General features: G+C 42.6%; 1 protein-coding gene across 1 annotated transcript in view; it reads right to left on the reverse strand.

Moving 5' to 3' along the window:
- Positions 1–22,951, reverse strand: part of LOC105569938 — a 48,187-nt gene that overhangs the window by 4,904 nt on the left and 20,332 nt on the right. Inside the window, exons 2-3 of the mRNA XM_012026812.1 lie at positions 13,718–14,408; positions 431–794 (exon numbers count right to left, since the gene is read on the reverse strand). Coding sequence (XP_011882202.1) covers positions 431–794; positions 13,718–13,940 — 587 coding nt within the window. The 5' untranslated portion in view covers positions 13,941–14,408. The remainder of the gene's footprint in view (positions 1–430; positions 795–13,717; positions 14,409–22,951) is intronic.

Genomic DNA, 22,951 nt, shown 5'->3' on the forward strand with positions numbered 1-22,951 from the left:
AAAGACATGCGTATTCAGATGATATCCAAGTAATTACGATCGACAGGACGAGGAGAGATTTCGAGTCCTTTCTAGCGTGTCGCGTGAACAGCGTGACGCGAATGTACCTTGCAACGTGTGTCCCATTAATTCTCTCCTAACGCAACTCTAATACCCGACAATGCCGAACAATACCTCACTAATCCCGTCGCAGCGCCTGCTAATTCCCACTAATTGTTTGCCAATCTTAGATGACGCCGGTATCCCGTAAACTCCGCGACTCCCGTTCGTACCCTGTCTATCTTCGAGATTTGCGTTCGTAAGTTCTCCCGGGTGGTTTACAGCAGCTTTATAGAGCGGCCAACAAACGCGCCGCAATGAAATAGCGCCGCTTTCCGCGGCTCGCTTAGGTCTCAGTTAACTCTTAGCGGCGCGATACCGCTGCTCTCACCTGGCGTTTTGCCTCGAGACCTTGTCCCGGCGGAATTCCATGAGCGCCTGCTGCAGCCTGGCATTCAAGATCGAGGCGAGCCTCCTCGCGGTGGACTCCTTGCTGCACAGTGCCGCGTGACACCTCAATTCGGGCCTCAGCCTGCGGCCTTCGTGCCGGTACACCCAGACGAAGAGTCGCGGATGAGTGGCCGGGGCCGTGCAGTAAGTCACACGGTGGGCCCAGTACTCGGTGAGGCCGTGGTCCTTGGTGGTCGCGGTCAGCCCACCGTTGGTCACCGTCAGCCTCATGGAGACGTCGGGCCGGCTGCTAGTCACGTAGTTCCGCCATAGGGTCGACACGGGCTTCTCGACGCAGCCTTCACCTGCGGGGAAACAGGTCGAGGGCTTCGATCAATTTCCGTTGTCAGAGCTGCTAGCTTGGCAACGCTATAGAACCGGGCTTTCGTTCCCTTCGCGGAACGATCGGGGGAGAAAGGGGGGAAGAATTCATCGGGGGAGCTCCGGCGCGGAGGATTGTTCGAAAGCAGCGTCACGCCATGCCGATGTCTCCGCGGCATGGTACTTTCTACGGTTCATTATGGACATTGACGCGTAATCAGACACGCTGAGAAATACCGCTTCTCGCACGACACGACGAGAGGTATGCCGCGCGCGGTTCTCAGCCAAGTGTGTCACTTTAGGACAGATCTCGCATGCGCGCATACCTTACGTACGTTCCTATTGCAACATCCCAGCTGCTACGCTCCTACGTCGGCATGCGTTACATTATACGTACGCGGCGGAGAGACAGCTCCCCGTTCCACGTACTCCGGGGCATACCCTGACTTTCGATACAGTTCGATACGCCGCTACGCGCTGCCTTGGCTCGCGTTACCAATTTAGAGATACAGGAAACGCAAGTACTGTTACTTAGAGTTCGAAAGCGAGCCGTGCCGGCAGGCGAAATAGAGGAGGGACAGAGAGAGAGAGAGAGAGAAGGAGGTAGAATGGAGGTGCAGGTTGAGCAAGAAAAAGGAAAAAGGAGGAGAGCCAGGGCGAGAGAGATGGCAACTCGGGGGACAACAGGTAGGTGCACGCTAGAGTCTCTTGCGACCTACTCTATTCACACAAAAAACCCCCCGATTCTTCGCTGAAACCTGAAGTGGCCTTTGCAAAAAACTATAGCACGTGTATCTACTTATCGATGCAAATGTAGGCGATACCGTGTTTGCACTCTATTCCCCCAAGCGGTAACAAATTAAATTAAATTCCAACATGAATAACCGAATGTTGTTCTGAAACAGGATTCTTCCTCGTGGCGATCTGTGCGAACACGTTGCACAAAGTTGCCGCGAAGTCCTTTAATGATTGCAGATCGTGCCGAACCGATGTCACGAGACACGTAGAACGAAGAAATTCATTCCACGGCTGACGTTACGAATGTCACGGGTCTTCGATCGCCGCGTCAATCAAGATCGATGATTAATAAGATAATCGGCAAAATGACGACTTTTTCAGCCGACAAAAACGCCTTATGCGTCTGAAGCGACATTTTAGATCGATCAATATGCAAATAGCCCGTGTAACTCGGCGGCGCTTGACTTTATATACACAGTTGGAAAATTTGTGTCTTCTTGTTAAATAAAATGTCGGTTAAAATTTTTGTGTTAAATGTTTAATTCATGTGTTAATTTAACATATTGCTCTTGTGTTGATTGATCCCGAATGTAAAATTATTAAAATAAGTGAGAAGAAATGTTAAAACAACACAATGTGTACTGATTTTTAATCTTACGCAATATTTATATATTATTAGTAACAAGATTCATCTGTTAAAATTTACGGAATAAAATGTTGATTTTATTCTATATAACAAAAGTGAGAGTTTGACTTATTACATCTGTAAAATGTAAAAATTACATTTAAAAAACTTATTTTGTCATTAAAAATATTAACAGAGTATAAGTGTGATTATTTACCATGTTACGTTAAATTAACACAAAAATTTGTGTGGACCGTTTGAGACCTGTGATATATCTGTTAAATTTAACACCTAAATTTTTCAACTGTGTGCGGGACGGCTTGTGATAACGGGAGTTTTGCGGAGACACGGAAGACGAGCTTGAAATAGTAAAAGTAATATCCAAGAAACTGGGAAGTAAAAATTTTCAAAGTTAGGGATTTGGTGGTTTTATGAACGTTCTACTTTCGAGGAACAGATTTATTGGAAATTCACGGTAAATTCAATCTTTCGTGGTCGAAATTATGAATCGAAGAATTTTGATTACCCGGAAGAATTTATGAAGATGCGCAAAATATATAACTTGTCGATTATAATCGCACACGATTCCAATGCTTGAAGAACTATGCTACAAGCAATGCGTTATATCAAGTCGACGCACGCGATTAAATATATTTATTAGACGTTAATTATTTGCGCGTTAAAACGTTGATGCGAAAACGATTTATGATGATATTATTTATTTGACATATTTGATTTACGATAATAAAATAACCAAGAGTGTAATATGGTATAGAAATTATCATTGTCAAGCGACAGACGCCTAGGATACAATAATAAAGCGCTTAAGATGCACAATGAGCTCTTGATATCTCTAGGATCATTAAGCGTGCACGATCAAACAATTGCAAAATGTGCGAGTGATAACTGTGATTGCCAGAGAAAGCGCGTCTATAAATCAAAGGCGGCTGAAAAACGTCACCGCGCCGCAAACACATTCTCCCGAGGTATCTCTACACTCATAATACATTTATAATTCAATAACTAAATAATGCAAACGACAGCTATTATCCACGGATGGCGGTCTAAAGACCACGTTTAAATAGACGAGTGAGTTATGTCAACTTGTCGCGCGAGACCGACTGGCGTGGATAAAGAAATGACGTGTAACACGAACACGTGTGTGTTTATTAAATCCCACGTGCACGGAGGAAGAGCCTCGTAATCGGAAGCGGATGACTAACCCCGGTTCTCACCAGCGTCGTTTAAGAGGATCCTAAAGCCGCTGGCAAGATCGATCAGTGTCGATAAGATAGAAGACGGAATTAAAAACGTCGATTATCAACTTTGTGTTCACGATGTTAGAATTCGGCCCGAGAAATTTATAGCCAATCAATTTGTAACTTTTACGAAAAAGCAACAATTTTATTAGCTACACATTGCTCAGACCGAGATTTTCGATCGGATTCTAGCATCGTCAGCATGGTTTTACTGACAATCTGACAGATGTTTGGCAGCGACCTCTCTCGAAAAAGCCTGCCGCTCTTTTTCTCTTCTCCTAGATTTGGATTTCTGGATTTACGATTATTAGAAGTAATCTTTTTTTCTAGGCTATTACTCTTAGTTCTAGAGTATGCTGGTCTCATTTTGTATATATTTATTGTAGAATTCTTGTATCAAGCAAATAATGTCGTCACGTGTACCAAAAATTAGTAAAATTTTTAATTTTTTTGATATAAAGTCGACCAGCATAGCCTACATTTTGCTACGTACTTTAATTCCGTAAAAGATTTCTGCATTTCTATAAAACCAATTCAAAGATTACTTCTAACAAAGAATGTCGATGAAACAGACGACTTTAGGGTCCTCTTAACTTTGATCTCAGTTTAATTCGTCCTTTGTCTCTTTCTAGAGTTACAGTTTAGAAAGGGACGAAGGGTGAATTAAACTGGGATCGAAGTTAAGTGAAGTTGGTGAAAACCGGCTTTAGCAATATTTAATCGAAAGCTACGCGGCAGATGCAACGTCTGTCCGGGTGCGGTTTCCTAGAATACCCCGAGCCCGTTATTCCGGGGACGATGCGATCAGTTTCCGATCGTTGTTTCATCGCAGCTCGTCCGTGACATCCGCGCGAATCTTCGAAGCGGTGCGTGCACGAAATCTCGTTTCTTTTTTTTCGCGCGAAGAATGTACGTAGAGGAAAGTCCTTTATTATGAGATAGTAGGTTTTCAACGTCCAAATTCAATCGCAAATCTTTATTCGCATCGATTGCATAATCCAACAATCAATTTTCCACTAAACAGATTTCACTCCAAGGGCAATAAATTCATGGTGGAACCAACAGGTGATGCCTATTAATTTAGCGGAAACTCTTCTATCTCATATTAGGATCCTATCTCATAGTAGAGGACTTTCCTCAATATCAAAATGTGAATCGGTTTCTCGCATTTGCAATCGAATGTACCACGGGAGAAAAAAAATGCCGTGTCCCTCGTTTACGAGTGCAACGTCGAGAGAAAGCACGCGCCCTCCGCTCGAACGAGATCCGCGCCGCAATCGAACTGTGACCGGCCTGCGACCGCCGGGTGGGAAAAGGCCATCGAAAATCGCATGCAAATAAACCGCGGATAACAATGGTCCCACTGTCCGCGTAATTTGCGTACAGGAAGCCTTACGCGGCACTCGTTGGAGCAACATTTTATTCCGAGCGTGTCCGGAGAAAGCGCGCGGGGAGATTCGATAAAAGCGATCCCTCGCCGCAGGTGAAACGGCGCGGCCGCCCACTGGCGTGCCGCGGATGTTCTTTTTCCGTTATAACAATTTTTCCAACGGAAGGCCCCGCGAGAGTAAAGAGGCGAACCGACGGTACAGCTTCGTTCCACGCTCAATTACAAAAGCAGATTCGATTTTCAACTTCAACTCACGCCACACACCAAGTACCTGATTATGTACGTGCATTATGTATATAATTATGTATATACGTGTTTAATGTAAAATAAAATGAAGCGATTACAATTCAAATTTTCATTGACAAAAAATCGATGCACAGTGATGGACAGAATAGTTGCGATACTTGTGTTTAATGAGTTTAGGAAACGCGCATTCAGGTTTACGTTCCAAGACATTTTCTCTGAGGAAAATTTTACTTGAGAAATAGATCGAAAATGGTTTCGGAATGGCCATCGAGTAAAGGCCGAATCAGACTAGCAATTGCCGACACGGATTGGATCGGGATTGGCGATTGACGAGTATCCTCTAGCCAATGAGTCGATTAAATGGCTGGCTGCTTCGCTCTCATTGGCTGGAAGACAATCGCCAATTCCAATCCAATCCGCGTCGACAATTGCTAGTCTAATTCGACCTTAAGCCCGTATCAGACTACGGATTGAGATTGAGATTAGATTGAAATTTGACCAATTAGAGTAAAAGTTACTAAACTTGAGATTAGTAAACTTTACTGTGATTGGTCAAATCTCAAATTGGTCTAATCCCAATCTCAATGCATAGTCTGATACGGGCTTTAAGATATTCCTCGGAGACGACGATTTGGTACCTTGAATCTAAATGTACGTTCCCTAAACTCACTAAAAAAAGTGTCGCAACCATCTTTCTGTTCATCACTGTGCCTATTCGTCATTCAATTACCAAGTCCGCCAAAGACAGTAGGGGATCAGGCCAGGTTGGAGAACATTCAACGAAGACCGATTTCGTGGCAGGAATATTCGCAGCTAGCGCGGATCTATCGAGCCGCGCGAATCGCGATCGAATTATTGCGAACGGAAAAACAGACGGTCTGGAACGACGCGGAACGGGAAGCGACGACGAGAGAAAGAGAGAGAGAGAGAGGACCGTGCACCGTAGTACGACCGGGTCGTCATTGCCACCGAACTGTGACACTCGGTCGCGTTTTAGCGCTCGGCATTATTCAATTAGAGATAATGCCGCCGTTGATTTTCCCTTCGTTAGCCGCCGCCGTCGCGCGCATCGCGCGCTCGCATCGGCGGCCGCCTCTTGCTCCCGCGAGCATTTCGAGAAAACGCGCGTGCACCGCGGAACGGCCGCGGGAACTTTCCACCGAGAAAACGCCGTTTGCATCGCATGACGAGAGCGAGTGTCGCGTGCGCCGCGCGCGCGATCGCGGGATGAACAACGTTACGTGGATGTGAAGTAAACGGCGCGGTAACGGGGTCGCTTTTTAAGCCAGGAGGAGAGCCATTGTCGTGGCGACCCGACGCACTCCCCGGGCAAAGGGCCTTCTCCTCGCGTGCCGTCCACTTCGCATAACTGTCGCGGCCGCGTTTGCGCATCAATCACGATTTACTTAAGCCTATCACACAATGACAGGCAACAGGCAATAGGAATAGGGAATAGAATTTTTGACACGTTGGATTCGTCGGAAATTTTCTTCCAACCAATGCAACGCGTCAGAAATTATATTCCCTGTTCCTGTTACCTGGCATTGTGTGATAGGCTTTACACCTGATTATAAATCACCTCGAGAGCGACAGTGAGTGTTTCCAGGGTATCAATGTACAAGTTGGAAACAGCTGCGACTTTCGATAAACTTTTAGAGAGATAAAAGACGATGATGGACACGATTCGAGTTCTAACTTGGCAGTTTTAACAATAAGATGTAACAATGAGAACGTAAAAAATTACACTTGACACCAATCAACGTTATACAAAAAAAAGAGAGAAATTGAAAACATTTTTCGGGTATTTCCTATCTTCTTGTGATTTCGACGGAAAAAATAGACATATGTTGGTCCATTAAATAAAAATAGTAGTTAATTATTCTTTTTTCCGTGTATCTTTAGAAAAAAAGAGATAAGGAAGGGGGATAATTAATTGATTAATGTAACTATTTACGTTAATCTATTAATACATTAATAATTTACATTAATCTCTTACTTTATATAGTCAGATCCCTTGAAAAGGATCAAAACCCATGGTCGAAACGTAGCGAGTCCTAAACACCAAAATTGCCAGATACGATCAACCAAATGTGATGTTGTAACTATTTACATTGCAATAGAAAAATCAAAAGTTGTTATTGTTATTAAAAGTTGTTATTAATAATATTAAGATGACTATTATAAATTTGATTTAAAAAATTGAAAACTAGTTTTGACTGCTCTGACAGCTCCTGTGTAAACATCATATTCATTTGGAAAAGATGATGAAAAGAATATTCCCCGCAACGAAATATAATCTTATCTGCATAGATTGATCGTTATTGGCAATTATGAAGAATGAAAGTCATGTATGCTAATGTATAATGTCAACTTCAATGTGTATTAATCATTTTGCACATCAAAGACAGAAAGTATATCTCCAATTTACAGCGCGCTCGGCCACAAAAATATGATGCAAGTGTAAAGGAATTAATTATTAATATTTATGGCCGTTTGATATTAACGTGGCAAAGATCTCGAGATTGTTCGTTGACGAGCTACTGATTTTTTAAAGCTGTGGCCCCAACCTCATAATTATACAAGACATAACGCTCTATAAAATGGACAAAGTCTTAAAAACATAACAACGACGTGGCAATAGTTTCCCGGAGCTTATAATTTCGTCGTGCGTGACCGCACACTACGTTTTTCTCACATCGCCGCCATTAGTCGTAACACTTTTTACTAGCAGTTCCTCACTTTAGTGTTTTTCACGAGATTACTTGTCCTCGGATGTAATTTCAGGCTGAGGAGCAATCGCGCGCCTAGACGAATTCATTTCTATGTATATTCATTGTCGCAAACACCGTAATAATTTTTAGTTACGTAAAAATAGACACCGGAAAAGCGTAATATTATTTACTTATGTTTTTATATCAATCAGCAAATAATGTATCAGAGGCAAGAAGAAAATGGCTCTACAAGTATTACATCGTACATTATCAATCGAGGCGTATTCTCGGTATTCGTATGCCTTAGCAACGTATAATTACGTTAATTACTCTCCTTAATTTCATGTCTAATAACGTGTTAATTATCACTTTTTATCAGTCCCAGGAAACTCGAACATTATTTCTTGCGACCTTACGTATCATTTAGACACAATCACTCGCGCCTTCGCACAAGATATTTGCGATTCCTTGACAAAGCCAATCAGATTTCCCGAGAAAATGCACCAGTTTTCCGAAAAAAGAAAAGAAAACCTAATTTTCTCATTCGCATCACATAATATCGCGATTCTAGGTTGCCGTCTTCACAGAAGTGAACAAGTGGGTGATTAATGAAAAGCGAAACATGTCTTAAAGTTTCTAGTAAAGCCGTCAGTGGAAAATCTAAGTTTCGCGCTTTCCTGATATAATTCGCAGCTTATCGGACACGCACGGTTGCGTAATTTATCGGCGATGGAATATTCTGGGATGCGTCTCTTTATCGCTTTCCAGCATCGCGATTGAATCTCAATGCGAATGAGTCTAATGGAGCTACACGCACGGGCTCCAATGTCATGCAAATCAGACGACTGTAAAAAAAGAAAACGAGAATGTTCGCGCTTCGCGTTCGCAAGATCCATTTCGCATAATAACCATGTTTTCGCAGAAACCAGAAATAAGACGATTAGCGATTTCTTACAATCTCAAGATTCTTGTAATATTAATTTAAGATTAAAATACTAATGATTTCAATATCGACCTGCCGCTCCCATCAAGGGTTTCTCAATCGTGAATTGTTTTCTTCTTTCACTTGTCATAATTAAGAAAACAGTTTTTTCTGTCCACGTATTACATTCGTCATGTGTTTCTGGGATAACGTAAATCATTTATCATTCATACAATTTTTTAATCAGTAAATCAGATAAAAAATCAGAGAAAAGTTAGAAAGATGATTAATTTTTTTTATATCATCATATCGTATTTCAAAATTTTTGATTCAGTTCTCTTTTTATAAATTACGATCAAAGCATAAGATAAAGAAAAATACAATAACAGAAAACCTGAAAAACTTGTTTCGTTCACCTGGTCAACGATGAACGATCTAGTTTCGATCTAGGCTAAATCTTGCAAACAAATTCTTAACAAAAATTCGACATTTAATAATTCTGCATGTAACAAAATATCTCATGGAAAATTCAGACAGTTTTTCAATAAATAAGTGCCTCATGCCAAAGACGGGCAATTGTCGCTCGCGACGCTTTTTTTCCAGCATTGCACCTCCTCTCTAGCAAACTAAAAATGTACGGAGGACAAAAAAAATGCGTATTCTTCTAGATAGAAGGCGACGCGAAGGTCGACGAGAACAAGTTCGACGTAAAACTGGAAACGGTCGCGTGAATTCGATGAAGGACCGGTGGCAATACGCAGAGCTTTTTTGCTATTCTTTTATTTCTTGAATCGTTCGACCTCGACGAGCTACGCCGGACAGCTCTCGCAAATTAAATCGTGAGCGTAATCTATATGCGTACTAGTGAATGGCATAAAAACGGTATTCCGAAATGTTAAAATGGATTTTTTATGTATTAGTTTTACGACGCTATCGTGGTCTTCGTGTCTTTCCTGGATTTTAAGTCTGAGCCAATTACTTTTCAATTTCAATGTTACCATATGCCGTTCTCTGATTTACTCCGAATAGTGGAACACGGTTCGTACACAAAAGCCACATAATTATTACATAAATGTTTTCACAAATTGACAGTTCTAGGAGCAAAAGGTGCCAAAAGTGCAGAATCACTCCAGCATCCCCTTAAAATCGTTATTACTGCTTGGCATTGTTTCAAACGTAACACGTGTCTTTGATACTGCGGTTCTAAAGGCGAGACAATATATTTTCCTCTCTACAATCCCAAAAATCGGCACATTTTATATTATTATTGACACAAACAGCAAACGTGCTTTATGTCATTACGTCGAATTCGCTCGTCGCGTCTCGTCGCAAAGTTAATCAGTGCAATCCAATAAGACCACGGCCGCGTTATAATAACAGGAGAAGTAATTTTTGAAAAGTAATTAAATCAATCTTATACGTCGCATATTAAAAGGAAAGAGAGATTATATGCACGCGTAGGACGCACGTCACGTCGGTGTGGTTAAGTTATTCTCGATCGGAAACTCCGCATTTTGCTTTTAGACCCCTCACGTACTCGTATGTATCAGCACGCAGTGATCAAAAATACAAACACGTCGGTTAAACCTGTCGTGATAAAGAGCCGAAGCTATTTATAAACCGTATTCTCGCCACTATTTGGCGCTAAATAAAATCACCGTCTCGAATCCATACTTGCCTTCATACGTATCTCGTCTTTAAAAAAAGGATCTACCGATAACGATTTCACCGGTAAATAAATCGTCGACCTTAGAATGCACGATTTGAAGACGAAAATATGATGCCGAGCCGAAATACAAGAGTAAAGAGTAAAGAAGCTGAGGAGCGGTCCTTTGAAAACCTCAAAGCTAAGCCTCTCGCATTATCGTATTTCCTTTATACCGTAATTCAAGTTTTCTTCTCCAAGAAACGTGCCTGCTATTAATTAAAGTTTTAGGTCAGCTACGCGCGTCCGCCTTATCTCTTCCGATTTCTCACGCTTAGCGCGAAACCTGCGACCGGCCGATTCCGGTTACGGTTTAAATGCAGCCGCCGATACAGGCCGTCGATCGTTATCGGCGCACGCAACACGCGTCTCGTGCGGCGACGCCCCGCATACCGGATACCCCGGGGGACAGTCGCGAATTAATTAATCGCCGAATAGGCGTTGGCGCGAACCGTAATAATGACGATCCGCCGGTGACGATTAAGGCCGATCCGGCCGGATCGGCCAAGATATGCGGAGAAAGTCCGGCCGGCCCCCGTGCCGCGTACGCCTATGTCCGGTCATTGCACCACATAATTCCTTCTACTTTTTTTTTCTATCTCGCGCGCCACGGCGACCGCTACGGGTGTCGGAACGGAATTTCATCGAGACGCTTTTTCCACGCATTATCGCGATCGCGTTTCGTGCGATCGCGTTTCGACCTTTCGCTTCGCTCCTCCCGCTTCGTCCTCCGAAACCTTAACCGGAAGGTCGCGTTTCGAGCCGCGGAATCAAACGGAAGGTGGGCACGTGGCTCCCGTCACGCGCGACTTCTGAACGGACGAAACTCGCGTTTTTAGAGGTCGCGCTCTTTCATCGGCGCAGGTTCCTCGGCGACACGTGTGGAGCCAGTTCTCGCTCGGCAGGAGCGTCTAGGTGAATTTATGCGATCGTGTCCTCTCAGGTTTCAAGACTCACTTAATCTATCCTAACAGCTAAAATTTTTATTCAATTGCATTTCTTCCGCGGGAGAAACTGTAAGCAAAGTTATAAATAAAACGCTTCTGCCAAGATTTAGGAGACAAATAATGACATATCGTCCATTTCTGATTCAAGCAATTCATTTCTGATTCAAGCGGCAGAAATATTACATTTCGTCATCGTTTACGACGAATTTCTTTTAATTAATTAGCATTTTTATAGTTCGCCATTCAACAGCAACTCGACTCCAAATTAGCCGACGAACTCGCGACATTCATTTGCGTCACTTCGAGGAAAAAAAATCTCTAGATACAATAAGTCGAAAGGGAAGCTCGCGAGAGGGCGGTGATTCAACGCCGGAACCACGAGAAGGGTGCGATTCACGAGCGACTAAAGGACCCTGTAATCAGAGACTGGCCATAAGAGTTCGTCAAATTCCCGCGAGTGAGAGAGAAACATAGGCTAGCTCGCTCTTTTACGATCGTAGAATATCTCTCACTCGTAGGAATTTGACGAATCCTTACGCCGGTCTCTGATTACGGGGTTTCTACGAGCGAATGCCAATACATACTGAATCGACGACGACCTTGCTGCCTGCTGATGCATCATTGTAAGAAATATCGCGCGCTTCCGGTTGGTCATTCACGCGCCGAGGCTCGCACGATCGAGAATACGGCGCGTGCATACGCGATGTGTGTCTACCGTTCTTAATTGCCGCTTATCTGGACGCATAATTACCGATGATACATCGGTGAATAAGCGCCGGCCCAATTCTTTTTTCCCATCGCCCGGGACAGGGCTCGATCGAAATGCGGGCGAAACGTCGGCACGATTACCGATAAAATATCGGTGTACGGTTACTTTTGCGAATGACGCGGCTCGCCATTTGCATACAGGCACTCACGAATAAATAGAGTTTAGGATAAGTCCTACGATCCCGGCTTTCAATATATAATTACCTGGACGACAAACCTGTGATATCTATACCTCAATTAATCATGCGACGTTTTGTGATTAATGGAGGGGGTTTATTTGCAGGCATATTTTATCTCAAATGATAGTAGTCTCAGTTTACCATAACTACCTCGGGGATATTTTTTTCAGATATTTGCGCGTTTGTAGTTGGATTAATTATACGCAGCGTTTGCCTTTGGCAATGATGCAATATGCGTAGAACTAGATTGCTTCAAATGTAAATTATATTCTACCGAATTAATAATTAGACCGTGTGTATTAAAATGACACGTTGGCTAAAAAATACTAAAAATATACCGAAGGCTTGTAATGTCTGCAACATTAGCCCGCAGTCCTTTCTATCGGTTCAACCATGCGACAAGTTTTTTCCTTTTCTTCTTATGGTTGTATTGTTCTCCTTCAACAATACAATATGTATTGTCTATACATATTCCAGAACTATTAAGTGGTTAATGTAAATTATGACGATCAAATCTCTGCATGGAGAGGTCTTTTTTAAATTTAACCAGAAAATATTGTAATCGTGGGACAACACGACATTTCACTAGTAATTATACTTAGCATGCATTTTACTAGTAAAATGTATGGTATACTTTCAACAAACTCTCATAAACAACTTCAGTATTTTCTTGACCATTTGTGGCATTTTTAATAATACAGAAAATTTCTTGCGAAAAATATTACCTCAACCAGGGTTTGACCCTGGACTTCCCTACACTCTACACCCTCAGAAAGGATTTCTGTTACCGAGACAAAAAATATTCTTGACGCATTTATATTTCTCACAACCTCATTTGGTATAAAAATAAGACGATATCAAATTTAAATCAATAATTCTTCTTCTCCTCTATCGAATTAAAAGAGATTGACTTACTACATTGAGACAAGAGTAACTTATATAAATGTATTCGACAAAAGACGATACTATCATTTTATTCTAGATTTTAGAATTTTTCATTTAAGATCAAAATATCCCTTTCTCTATAATAAATATGATTAATTTCGCTATATCGATCCCATTTTATGATACATTCAAGTGTAATAGTATTGGATCTGGAAATTTATTCTGTGGGTGTAGGCGGGCGTCTCACTTTCATAAAGTTCTTGAAAATGCCATGTTGTCTCACGCTCACATGGTTTTCAGAATAAATTTTCAGAGAACATTCTCTCCGTGTAATAATCCTTGCAAAACAAAGATCCATCATTTACCTCATTGCGATTCCGCCAACTCGATAAACAAGATATTTAATTTAAAAAGTTAATTTTGACAGTGTCACAATGTGAACGTTTAGAAAAAGACGCGATAAAAAAGTAACACCTCTCGTTTTCTCACATGCAAAACCTGTCTAGCGATAAGTTAGCAATAATCCACTCACCCTTGGCCCATCCGGTCAGCACGTTTCCGAGGTAGGCGACTTTGTAGGAGGGATCGTACTCGGTTATCGACGCGTTGCCTCTGTGCCTCCTCCAGAGACGGCCCAGTCCTCTCTTCAGGGACCTCAGTGTCCTCTGGCCGAACTCCTTGCTCGCGCTGGCGGGCTGCACCGTGCCGTCGATCTCGTCGATGGGATCCGCGACTACGTCGCCCATCGTTTTCATCTTCGCGTTCGTCTCGCTCGCAGGTAATCTCCTCCGCGGAATTTTTCGCACTCGTTTCGAGTCCACGTAAGAAAGTCCGCACCTCTCGGCCGAGGTCACCGCGCTACATTGTGCCGTCACTTCGTCGCGCTTTGTGTTTCGTTCGAGGTTACGAGATGCTATTGCGGAGGAGTTCGGCTTCTTCCTCGGAGCACAAGAGAGCCCCGGTCTCGCGATCGCGGTCGGCGATCGAGAGAGATTGCGAAACTCGAATAAATCGTCGGCGCTTAGGCGGCCGCTACGTAAGCGACTGTCGATCGGTCGGAAGCTGTCATTCGCCGCCTCCAAGGTCGTTCCTCTCCTCGATCGTTATTCGCACGCGCGCGAAAAGATCGCGGCTTCGTTCTCCAATGCGATCCCGCGTGTCATCTCCTTTCCTTCCGTCACCGCGCGTTCCTCCTGCCCGCCGGCGAGGTTCACGATACGTCTCTGAAACAGAACGGAGGATCGTTGGACGCAGGTTCGTCGATTTTCGAGGCGGGCCGACCGGTTGTCTGCCCCGCGAACAACACCTGTGCGACTTAAGTCGGTCAAATGTCATTTTCCCTGTTAAGGTATCCCCATACACGTTCCGGAAATCCTCTGAGGAAAAACTGTGCAGTCCTGGCCCTCGGAATTTCCGGAGCGTCTGTGCGCGAGGGGTTCGTTCAGGCAATCCCGAAGTCCAGGACCGCACAGTTTTTCCTCAGAGGATTTCCGGAATGTGTATGGGTACCTTAACGCGTCGTCTACAATGCATGGGGTAAGCCTGAAGTAAGGAGTAGGAGTAAGGAAATTAATCAGTTTTATTTCTTACTCCTGCTTCAGCTCTTACGCTTACTCTCGGTGAATCTAAACGCCATCGATCAGTGTTGCACATATTTTAAAAATTATGCCTGTATTTTGGTTTCCTCACGCCAGAAACTAAGTCATGGCTCTCTCCTACTCCTTACTCCAAGCTTACTCCACGTGTTGTAGACGACGCTTAATGGATTCGATCGAAGATGCGCAAAATAGGTTGCGGAAGCGGGGTCGACTCGAATTTAGTGGACCTCGACTGGGCTCACGCGAATTTTTCGAACGTCGTCGAAGGTCGATTTCGAGAAAGTTTTCGATTGGAGTCGCGCCCAAATAGATATCAACCGAGAAAACTTTCTCTCGTGCGTTCTCCTTTAATGTCCAATTAAAAACAAAAGAAAGACAAAGAGACAGAAAGATAAAAGTTAGAGCGTGACGTAAACTTGCTCGCGCACTCCGATGCGGGAATTAATAAGAATGGCAAAAGTTATCGTTCTTTTTGCGAACAGATTGTCCACATAAATTAGAAATTAATGTCGCAGCCGATTACGACTCGCGACGTTGAGTTTCCACGATTTTCCTCTATGGTTTCTAGAACCTCGGGTATCAAGAAAGCTGCGTTCGGAGTAGAAAGTATCGCTAATAAAAATACACGTGCGGGAGAAAGTAATGGAACTGATAACGAGTGCGGTGCTCCAAATACGTATACAAAAGCAATTACAACTGGGTCGGCTGCATCGTCTCCGTAAAAAAAAAGAAGAGATAATAGGTACTGAATATTTTTTCCCTCCCGCAGAAGAGCGTATAATCATTAGATAATTATCAATAAGACGTTACTCCGATCGATATTAAATCAGCCAGCAACCCCCCCCCCCCCCGACATGCTTCGTGCAACGTTCAAGCGCATAATCGACATCAACAAGAACGAGAGCGCCTTTGTTGCGGAAACCGCGCCAACGTTGAAAAATTAGTTTTCGCGAGACGTAACGAGCTCGCGACGTAGAACGTGCATTGATAAGAATTTAAACGAGGACGACGGGCAAACTTACGGTTTCGTGGATTTTCAGTACAAGGCTGTTGTGCACCGCGCTCATGGTATTTTAAGACCGCGCGGTACGAGAGTGTGAGTACGCGTTCGTCCGGTCAATTTATCTCGCCGGAAATTACGGTTTTCACCGGAAATCTTGCGGCCGGGCAAGATTTTTCGATCCTCGCTAAAATCCTAGCTTAACGGCACCTTGTTGTAACCAACGTCACGTTCCGTCGACCGTTAACAATAGCGATCGACGAACGAATTAACGCGCATTAAATCAAGATATATTTATTGTTATACGCAACAATTTTGTATTAGAGAAGAGCACTCCGCGAAATTCCGTATTTTCTTAACGATTCGGTCATTAAAAGTTTTATATATTTAACTTATCGGGTTATCTCAACGTTAAAAAATCGATCGCAATTACGAATTTCACTTAATTTGCGGAGAATTATTTTGCGCACTGCTGGAGCACAGCGGCCAGTTGTCTCGACATTGCGAAAGAACCCGGGAAAAACATTTCCGGACTCGCATGAATATTTTTCGCTTCTTCTGATGCGTTTCTCCAGTCCTAAAACTGTCTATCATCATTCGTTAAATATCCCGCATTACCGCACCGCTGCTATGTTGTTTACGAATATTTCTCATAATTGAAACATGTGCGGCCAGCGTGGATAATCGCCTTTGTATAATCGGCATAGTTATGCAGCGACAGGTGGAGGCTCTTGTCGCTTAGACCTGCGACTTGCTGCATTTCTTGCAAAATAACGTGCAAGATAAAAATTACGACGGCGCTTTCGTAACTCGTCGATTACGCAGAAAGCTCTCTCCTGGTCGCATAGAAAATAAATATTTGCAAGTAGTCTAGAAATGAACCATCATTTCAAGGAGACTGTAAGGCGAATCGGAAGTGTCGAGAATTGTAAAAGAAAAACGTACGCTCGTGTGAACAATGTCGGCGCGTGATTCTTTTCAGAATTTTCCACCGGTTAGTTTTCGATAACACGAATTCTTGAAATACATCCTGCCCCTATCAATTATGTTACGTAACCACGCGCGGAATAAATAAGCATCCACACCGCAATTGTACTGTCTGTTTGACCATTTAGTGGTGTTATCGCTAGCTTCGAATCTAAGCGAGAAAATTAATGACCTGTGGGCATTAAGCCTGACAATGCGCCGCACTTTTTCCCCCGAGCAGAACTTTGCGATTAGAAAACGTGAATCGTTAAATACGCTTCAACGAAATATTTTGAAATTAATATTTTACGAGCTTTGATAAGATCATTTGTGAGAATTCCGCCGGTGTGCGGAGAGAAATTTTTTATGATTTTTTTTCGTGGTAAATACACGTGGGGAATATACGCGATTATTGTGTAACAGTTATTATTTGTCAAAAAAAGCACATAATGTTGATACACAAATAGAACTGTATAATTATCGCAACAATCGCGAACACGAATTGATGTGTTAACTATATCCACAGAAAAAATTTCCGGATCCAATGCTATTACACTTCAACGTATCATAAAATAGGATCGATATAGCGAAATATATCATATTTATTATAGAGAAAGGAATATTTCAATCCTAAATGAAAAGTTCTAAAATCTAGAATAAAATGATAGTATGTAACGTCTTCTGTCGAATATCGCGGTGCCAACTTCGTGCGATGTAAGATGGAGGGACAATTTATTCTAAATGCAAGAATATAGAAACTTACATTTATATAAGTTACTCTTGTCTCAATATAGTAAGTCAATCTTTTTTAATTCGATAGAGGAGAAGAATTATTGATTTTATTCTAATATTGTATTATTTTTATACTAAATGAGGTTGTGAGAAATATAAATGCGTCAAGAATACTATTTGTCTCGGTAACAGAAACCCTTTCTGAGGGTGTATTTAATGACTGCGTAAGTTGCATTATGGATACAATGAAGCAAATATTTATGTCAAAAATCATGAAGAAGAAAGAAGAAGGAAGAAGCCAATATTTCTTCGTGACGCGATATCATGACTCTGGAGTTAAAGTATAAGACTGCTTTTAATGAAGATATACAAAAACGGAAACTCTTATAAAATCTGATTTCAAAGCCTAGCGGTCCGCGACGCGGAGGGGGAAAAGAAATATGCGTTTCGGTCACCGCGTGTTTACGACTGAGAGCCTTTCGAAACTTGCAATTTCGGAAAAATCCGCAAGGCAAATACGTTCCCGCGTACCGTAACTCCTCGAGGCTTCCGAGATCAGGTTTTAAAAATAGTCGGTGGATTTGCATCTACGTAAGAAGCGAACGGACGACGGATGCCCGACGGAGAAACACGTGTGATTTACTGGGAATAAATCGCACCAGGGATTTATTGGCCGTCCGTCGTCGTCGTCGTCGGGTAACTGAAAACGTTTTATGCGCTCGGTGCGAGGGGGGGCAGAGACGGTGCGCAAAACCGTCTGTTCAATTCACGTTGCACGGAGTCATCATTGTCGCCGCGCGGATCGGAGTCGCGTTACGTCAGGGCTGACATTGGTCGCCACACCTGCGGTCTGTCCGTCTCGCCCGGTATGTTTTGTGCGTGAATGGATCGCGTACGTGCGTCTTGGCGCTCGCGGTTCTGTAATTTCGCCGGGTAAAAAGCGGCGCAAGACGCCGATAATTGCAGCCGGTCTCGTCTTCCTCGGCATGATCCGCGAACGAAGGCGTTTAACCCGCGCGAATATTTAACCCCGATGTCGCCGTGCATTAATTAGAATCACGCAAACAACTCGGGGTTGCCCGGTCAAGGCGTGCTGTACGCCACGATGGTGTTACAATTAAAATGTTATAGCTTCAGATTAATTAAAGAATTCAACGTGAGTGCACAAAGTTGAATTTATAAATTTTAAATACTACATATTTAGACACTAACACCCTGTAGCGGCTCTTAGTCCTTTACTCCAAATTTGTGTTTATCGTATTTGAGCCGTACGAATTTTATGAATTTATAAATTTCTACATTTATGGACGATAAGAAATGTTTAAATTACACACATTGAAGAAGAAGCGCGAAGCTTAAAGTACATTACTTTAATTCCGTATTAAAAAATTTGTATTCAACTGTTGTCGTTTTCAAAAATAAATTCTTTTGTAACATTCAAACAAATGCAAATCCGACGTGAAAAGAACGACGTGATGTAAATACAAGTTCTTGCGCGCTGTTAGAACAGTTAAAGGTAATCCGCACTGTTGTATGTATTGTAATCGTAACAATTTGATTTAATGACTTTTAATTACTATTATTTACAGATAATTATATTTGTCGTCATCCACAGTAGCGTTACAGAAGTCCGGTGTAAAATCACACATAATGACATCGAAAGGATAACATGCACATGTCATTATTTATTGTTTAATTAACCTTCTCTAATATGCAGCTACAGAGATCAGGCAAAAAAGTAAACTAATGGAATATTCCGTCGACACGCAAACGAGTGAGCAAAAAATCGCACGTGTTTATGTAAACTCGCGTGAATTTAACTCCTATTCAATTTACCACTTGTCATTATTGAATAACTAATTATTTATCAGACCATCGCTCTTCGTAAAATTTATTTCTCGAGAAACTTCTGTTTTATTTTTTTCATTTGTAGAAAAGAAAAGATACTCATTATCGATTCGCATATTTACTACGTAGATATATTCATTATTGCTCATTTTTAGCAAGATGGTGTAAGGGAGTTGCTAATAAGCGTCGACAATAAAAGATTATTGGTAATATATCGTTGATTAAAAAAACTGTCTTAGTCAACTTATCTCTAGAATTTCCAAGGATGTGTATTCGTAGACTAATCTGACAAATCCTTTTCTTTATGTAACGAGTGAGGAAATCGTCGTTTCTTCTCAGAACACGAGGGAGGAAAGTAAGAGGGAATTAATCAGTTCATCGCGTATTCCAACCTAATCGCACATTCACTAGCTTGTTGTTTGGTCACAATTAAAATTTATCGACTGCGAAACGCACTGTGCATGAAAGATACATCGGCCGGACGATTGCCGCGCGTTCGCGACGCAATGACGGATTCGCCGGGCGTTCGATCGCGGAAACTCCTAGATCGCGGAAAAAGAAAACCTGTTTGACAAACACGCGGCGCGACGTTATCACGAGTGATTATGCGTGATTATCATACGTTCACAATGTCGCGCGGCTCTGACTGGACGCTCGGTCGTAGCTAAAGTTCCCGCCGATACGCGACGTCGATAATAAGCGAAGGTCTTCCAGGATAGTCCGAAGAGTTTACGCGCGATCCGGGAGGTAAGACGTTCTAAACTTACCGCGCGCTACTTTCAGATTCTTTACCAAGCGTATTTGCGTAGCGAGAATTTAATTCAAGTCCGTAATATTGTTGTGATGATACAATCGTCAACATTAATTATCTCGCTGTCTAGCAAAACAGTTTATAAAATTGATCAGGTTGCATATAAGGAAAAAAAAGAAGCAAATTATAGATTAACCAAGATTACTGGGAGAAAACGCGATTGTAAATTATAATTAGCTCGCGGGGAGAAGCTAATGATTGAGTAACCTATTAACATGTGGAAAATTATGTAAACTACTTATATTTTTCCTCGTTTCCTCTGCGCTGTCATTGACGAAGTTACCTCGCGTGAACGGTACGGAGATCAAGTGTTTATCCGTTCGTAGCGTCAAATTCTCCGGTAAATTACCAGAGTCGTGATCTTACGCGAGCTAAGTCCTCGCGGCCGTAGAAATCTTTGCGAAATCGCAGCCCCCGAAAGATTTTTTTTTAATTTAGAAGGAAACGAATTCGTGAATTCAGGTGACCTCGAAGACGTGCGAAGAATTCACGGACACAAGTACGCGACATTGTGAGAAATATGTCAGAAGGACAATGTCGGCAAACAGCCACTGTGGGAGAATTATACTATTATAATGAGCCAGCGGTGACAAACGAGCAAGTCCAAATTATTCGCGAGGCGAAATGAAATATTAATCAATCGATCGTCAATTTAGCGTCTTCAAAAACACCTCTTGAGAGACGAGTCTTGCACCGAGATGTTCATGAAGAATCAAATTCGACACGGTTGAAAATCACAATCAACCCCTTTCGATTGATATACACCATTCAAATTTTCTCGCCTGTATTAATTTTGTAATAACGTTTTCATACACTGAGAAAAATGTTCGATTAAATACAATCGGTCACTGCACGTATCCGTGAGCACGAGCTACAATCTCTCGCACGAAAGACCGCATTTCCGAAATTTACCATAAAACGTCGGACAATCTTTCTGACCACGACTGTACGTAATTGTCACCGTGGCCCTCAGCATTCCGAAGCACTATCATCGTCATCGCTTAAGAATACGATATAATTAATCGAATGTTTTTTCGCCCGTAATACTCGTATATTCAACGACAGGATATAAGAGGTTTGAACGCAAGTCGATTATTAAACTAACATTAAAGTTGACAGAACCAATCACGCGCGAGTATTGATAAAATATTCCGGCGCGCGTCGAAATCTCTGCCCGATTAATCTTACCGGTGACTTCATATATTGTCGTTCGATAATTTCCTCTAACAACACGTTTCTCTGCACGTGTGTACATAGTTGTGTCATCGTTGAACTTATCGTTCCGAAGCACTATCATCATCATCACTTATGAATATGTCCTGTCCAAGTATATATATAATAAAAGTAATTTATTATGTGCGTAGGCATTTTTAACGGCGAGAAGAGAGACGATAAATCTCTTCTCGAAATCCCCAAGATTTGGTGCAACCTATCGCGCAACCTCTTGAGAAAACTAGCAGTCTACGGAAGGCCTTTGCTAACAAAAGAAAATGTATTGAACGTGAAATGTTTCATTTAGTTTCCAGGATTCGAAAATCTCCGGTCTCTTCGTTGGATACGCGGGAGATTTTAGTTCAGGTTTTTATCAAGAGATCTTCACAATTTTGATTACTATCTTAATTTTGTATAAAATTGTAATTTTGCATAAACATTGCAACAAATATATTCTCGCGAATACAGTGGCTCGTGCAATTTTAGTCCATGCTCGAGTAAAAATACACCGGATAACAATCCATCCTCAGCTCGTCTTATTACGAATCAGTACCTGATCCTGGCTGGGATTAAACTCGGCCCTCGGCTTTTTCACGTCTTTCATCGCGTCACGTATAATAAACCCGATGAAATCCCACGATCGTTGTCGATGCGGCGAGGGCGACCCAGTATCCTCGGCTCTCGCGAAAGTGGCTCGGCTGGTCGCGGGCGAATAAAGACGAAAGAGGAGTCGCGGAGGCAGCAGGGAACAGAGAGAAAGAGAGAGAGGAAGAAAAAGAGAGAACGAAAGGATACAGACAAGGGAAAGAAGACGTTTTCGCCGCGGTAATTGTTGCGGTGGGCCGGATCGCGGAAAAAAGAAACTCGGCGAGACGATGAAAAAAAAAGAGAAGACGCAGAGAAAGAAGATGAGAAAGAGGGAAGAGACCGAGCGTGGTCCTTACCGCACCGTCGTGGCGTCCCACGATTGTATGCTAAGGCGGGTACAGGTACAGGTTCATGCGTACATACCCAACACTCGCGGGAAACTGATTTCTAAACGGCTGTCCGTAGGTTCGCGGGCGCGCGGTATTGCGAAGCATGACTTACGATTGCGAAATTAACGCGAGTCGATGGCTCGGCAGCCGCGGCTTTTCCGACCGAACGTGAGAGGCGTTCTGCCTAGATGCGCGTCTTCCTCGGATAAATCCACGCTGTATCCGAGAGAAATCACTTAGGCCCGGTTTCACCAACGTCGCTTAACTTTAAGCTTAGCTTAAATCGTTCTTTGTCTCTTTTCAACTGTTACTTTAGGAAGAGACAAACATGGATTAAACGAAGATTAAAGTTAAGCGACGTTTGGTGAAACCGGGCTTTGAGGATGTCCGTGTGAAAATTACGCAGAGAGAAGCAGACCTGTTACGTCTTGAAACTTGACGAATATTTAATTATAAAGTACTAATTATAAAACATGCCTCAGTGGTCGAATTGGTGAGACGCCCGCCTAGAGTGTAGGGAAGTCCAGGTTCAAACCCTGGCTGAGGTAATATTTTTCGCAGTAAGTTTTCTGATTATTAAAAATGCCAGATATGATCAAGAAAACACTGACGTTTTTAATTA

Source organism: Vollenhovia emeryi, unplaced genomic scaffold, assembly GCF_000949405.1.
Source record: "Vollenhovia emeryi isolate VEMERY1.0 unplaced genomic scaffold, V.emery_V1.0 DF939122.1, whole genome shotgun sequence".
Taxonomy (NCBI): Eukaryota; Metazoa; Arthropoda; class Insecta; order Hymenoptera; family Formicidae; genus Vollenhovia; species Vollenhovia emeryi.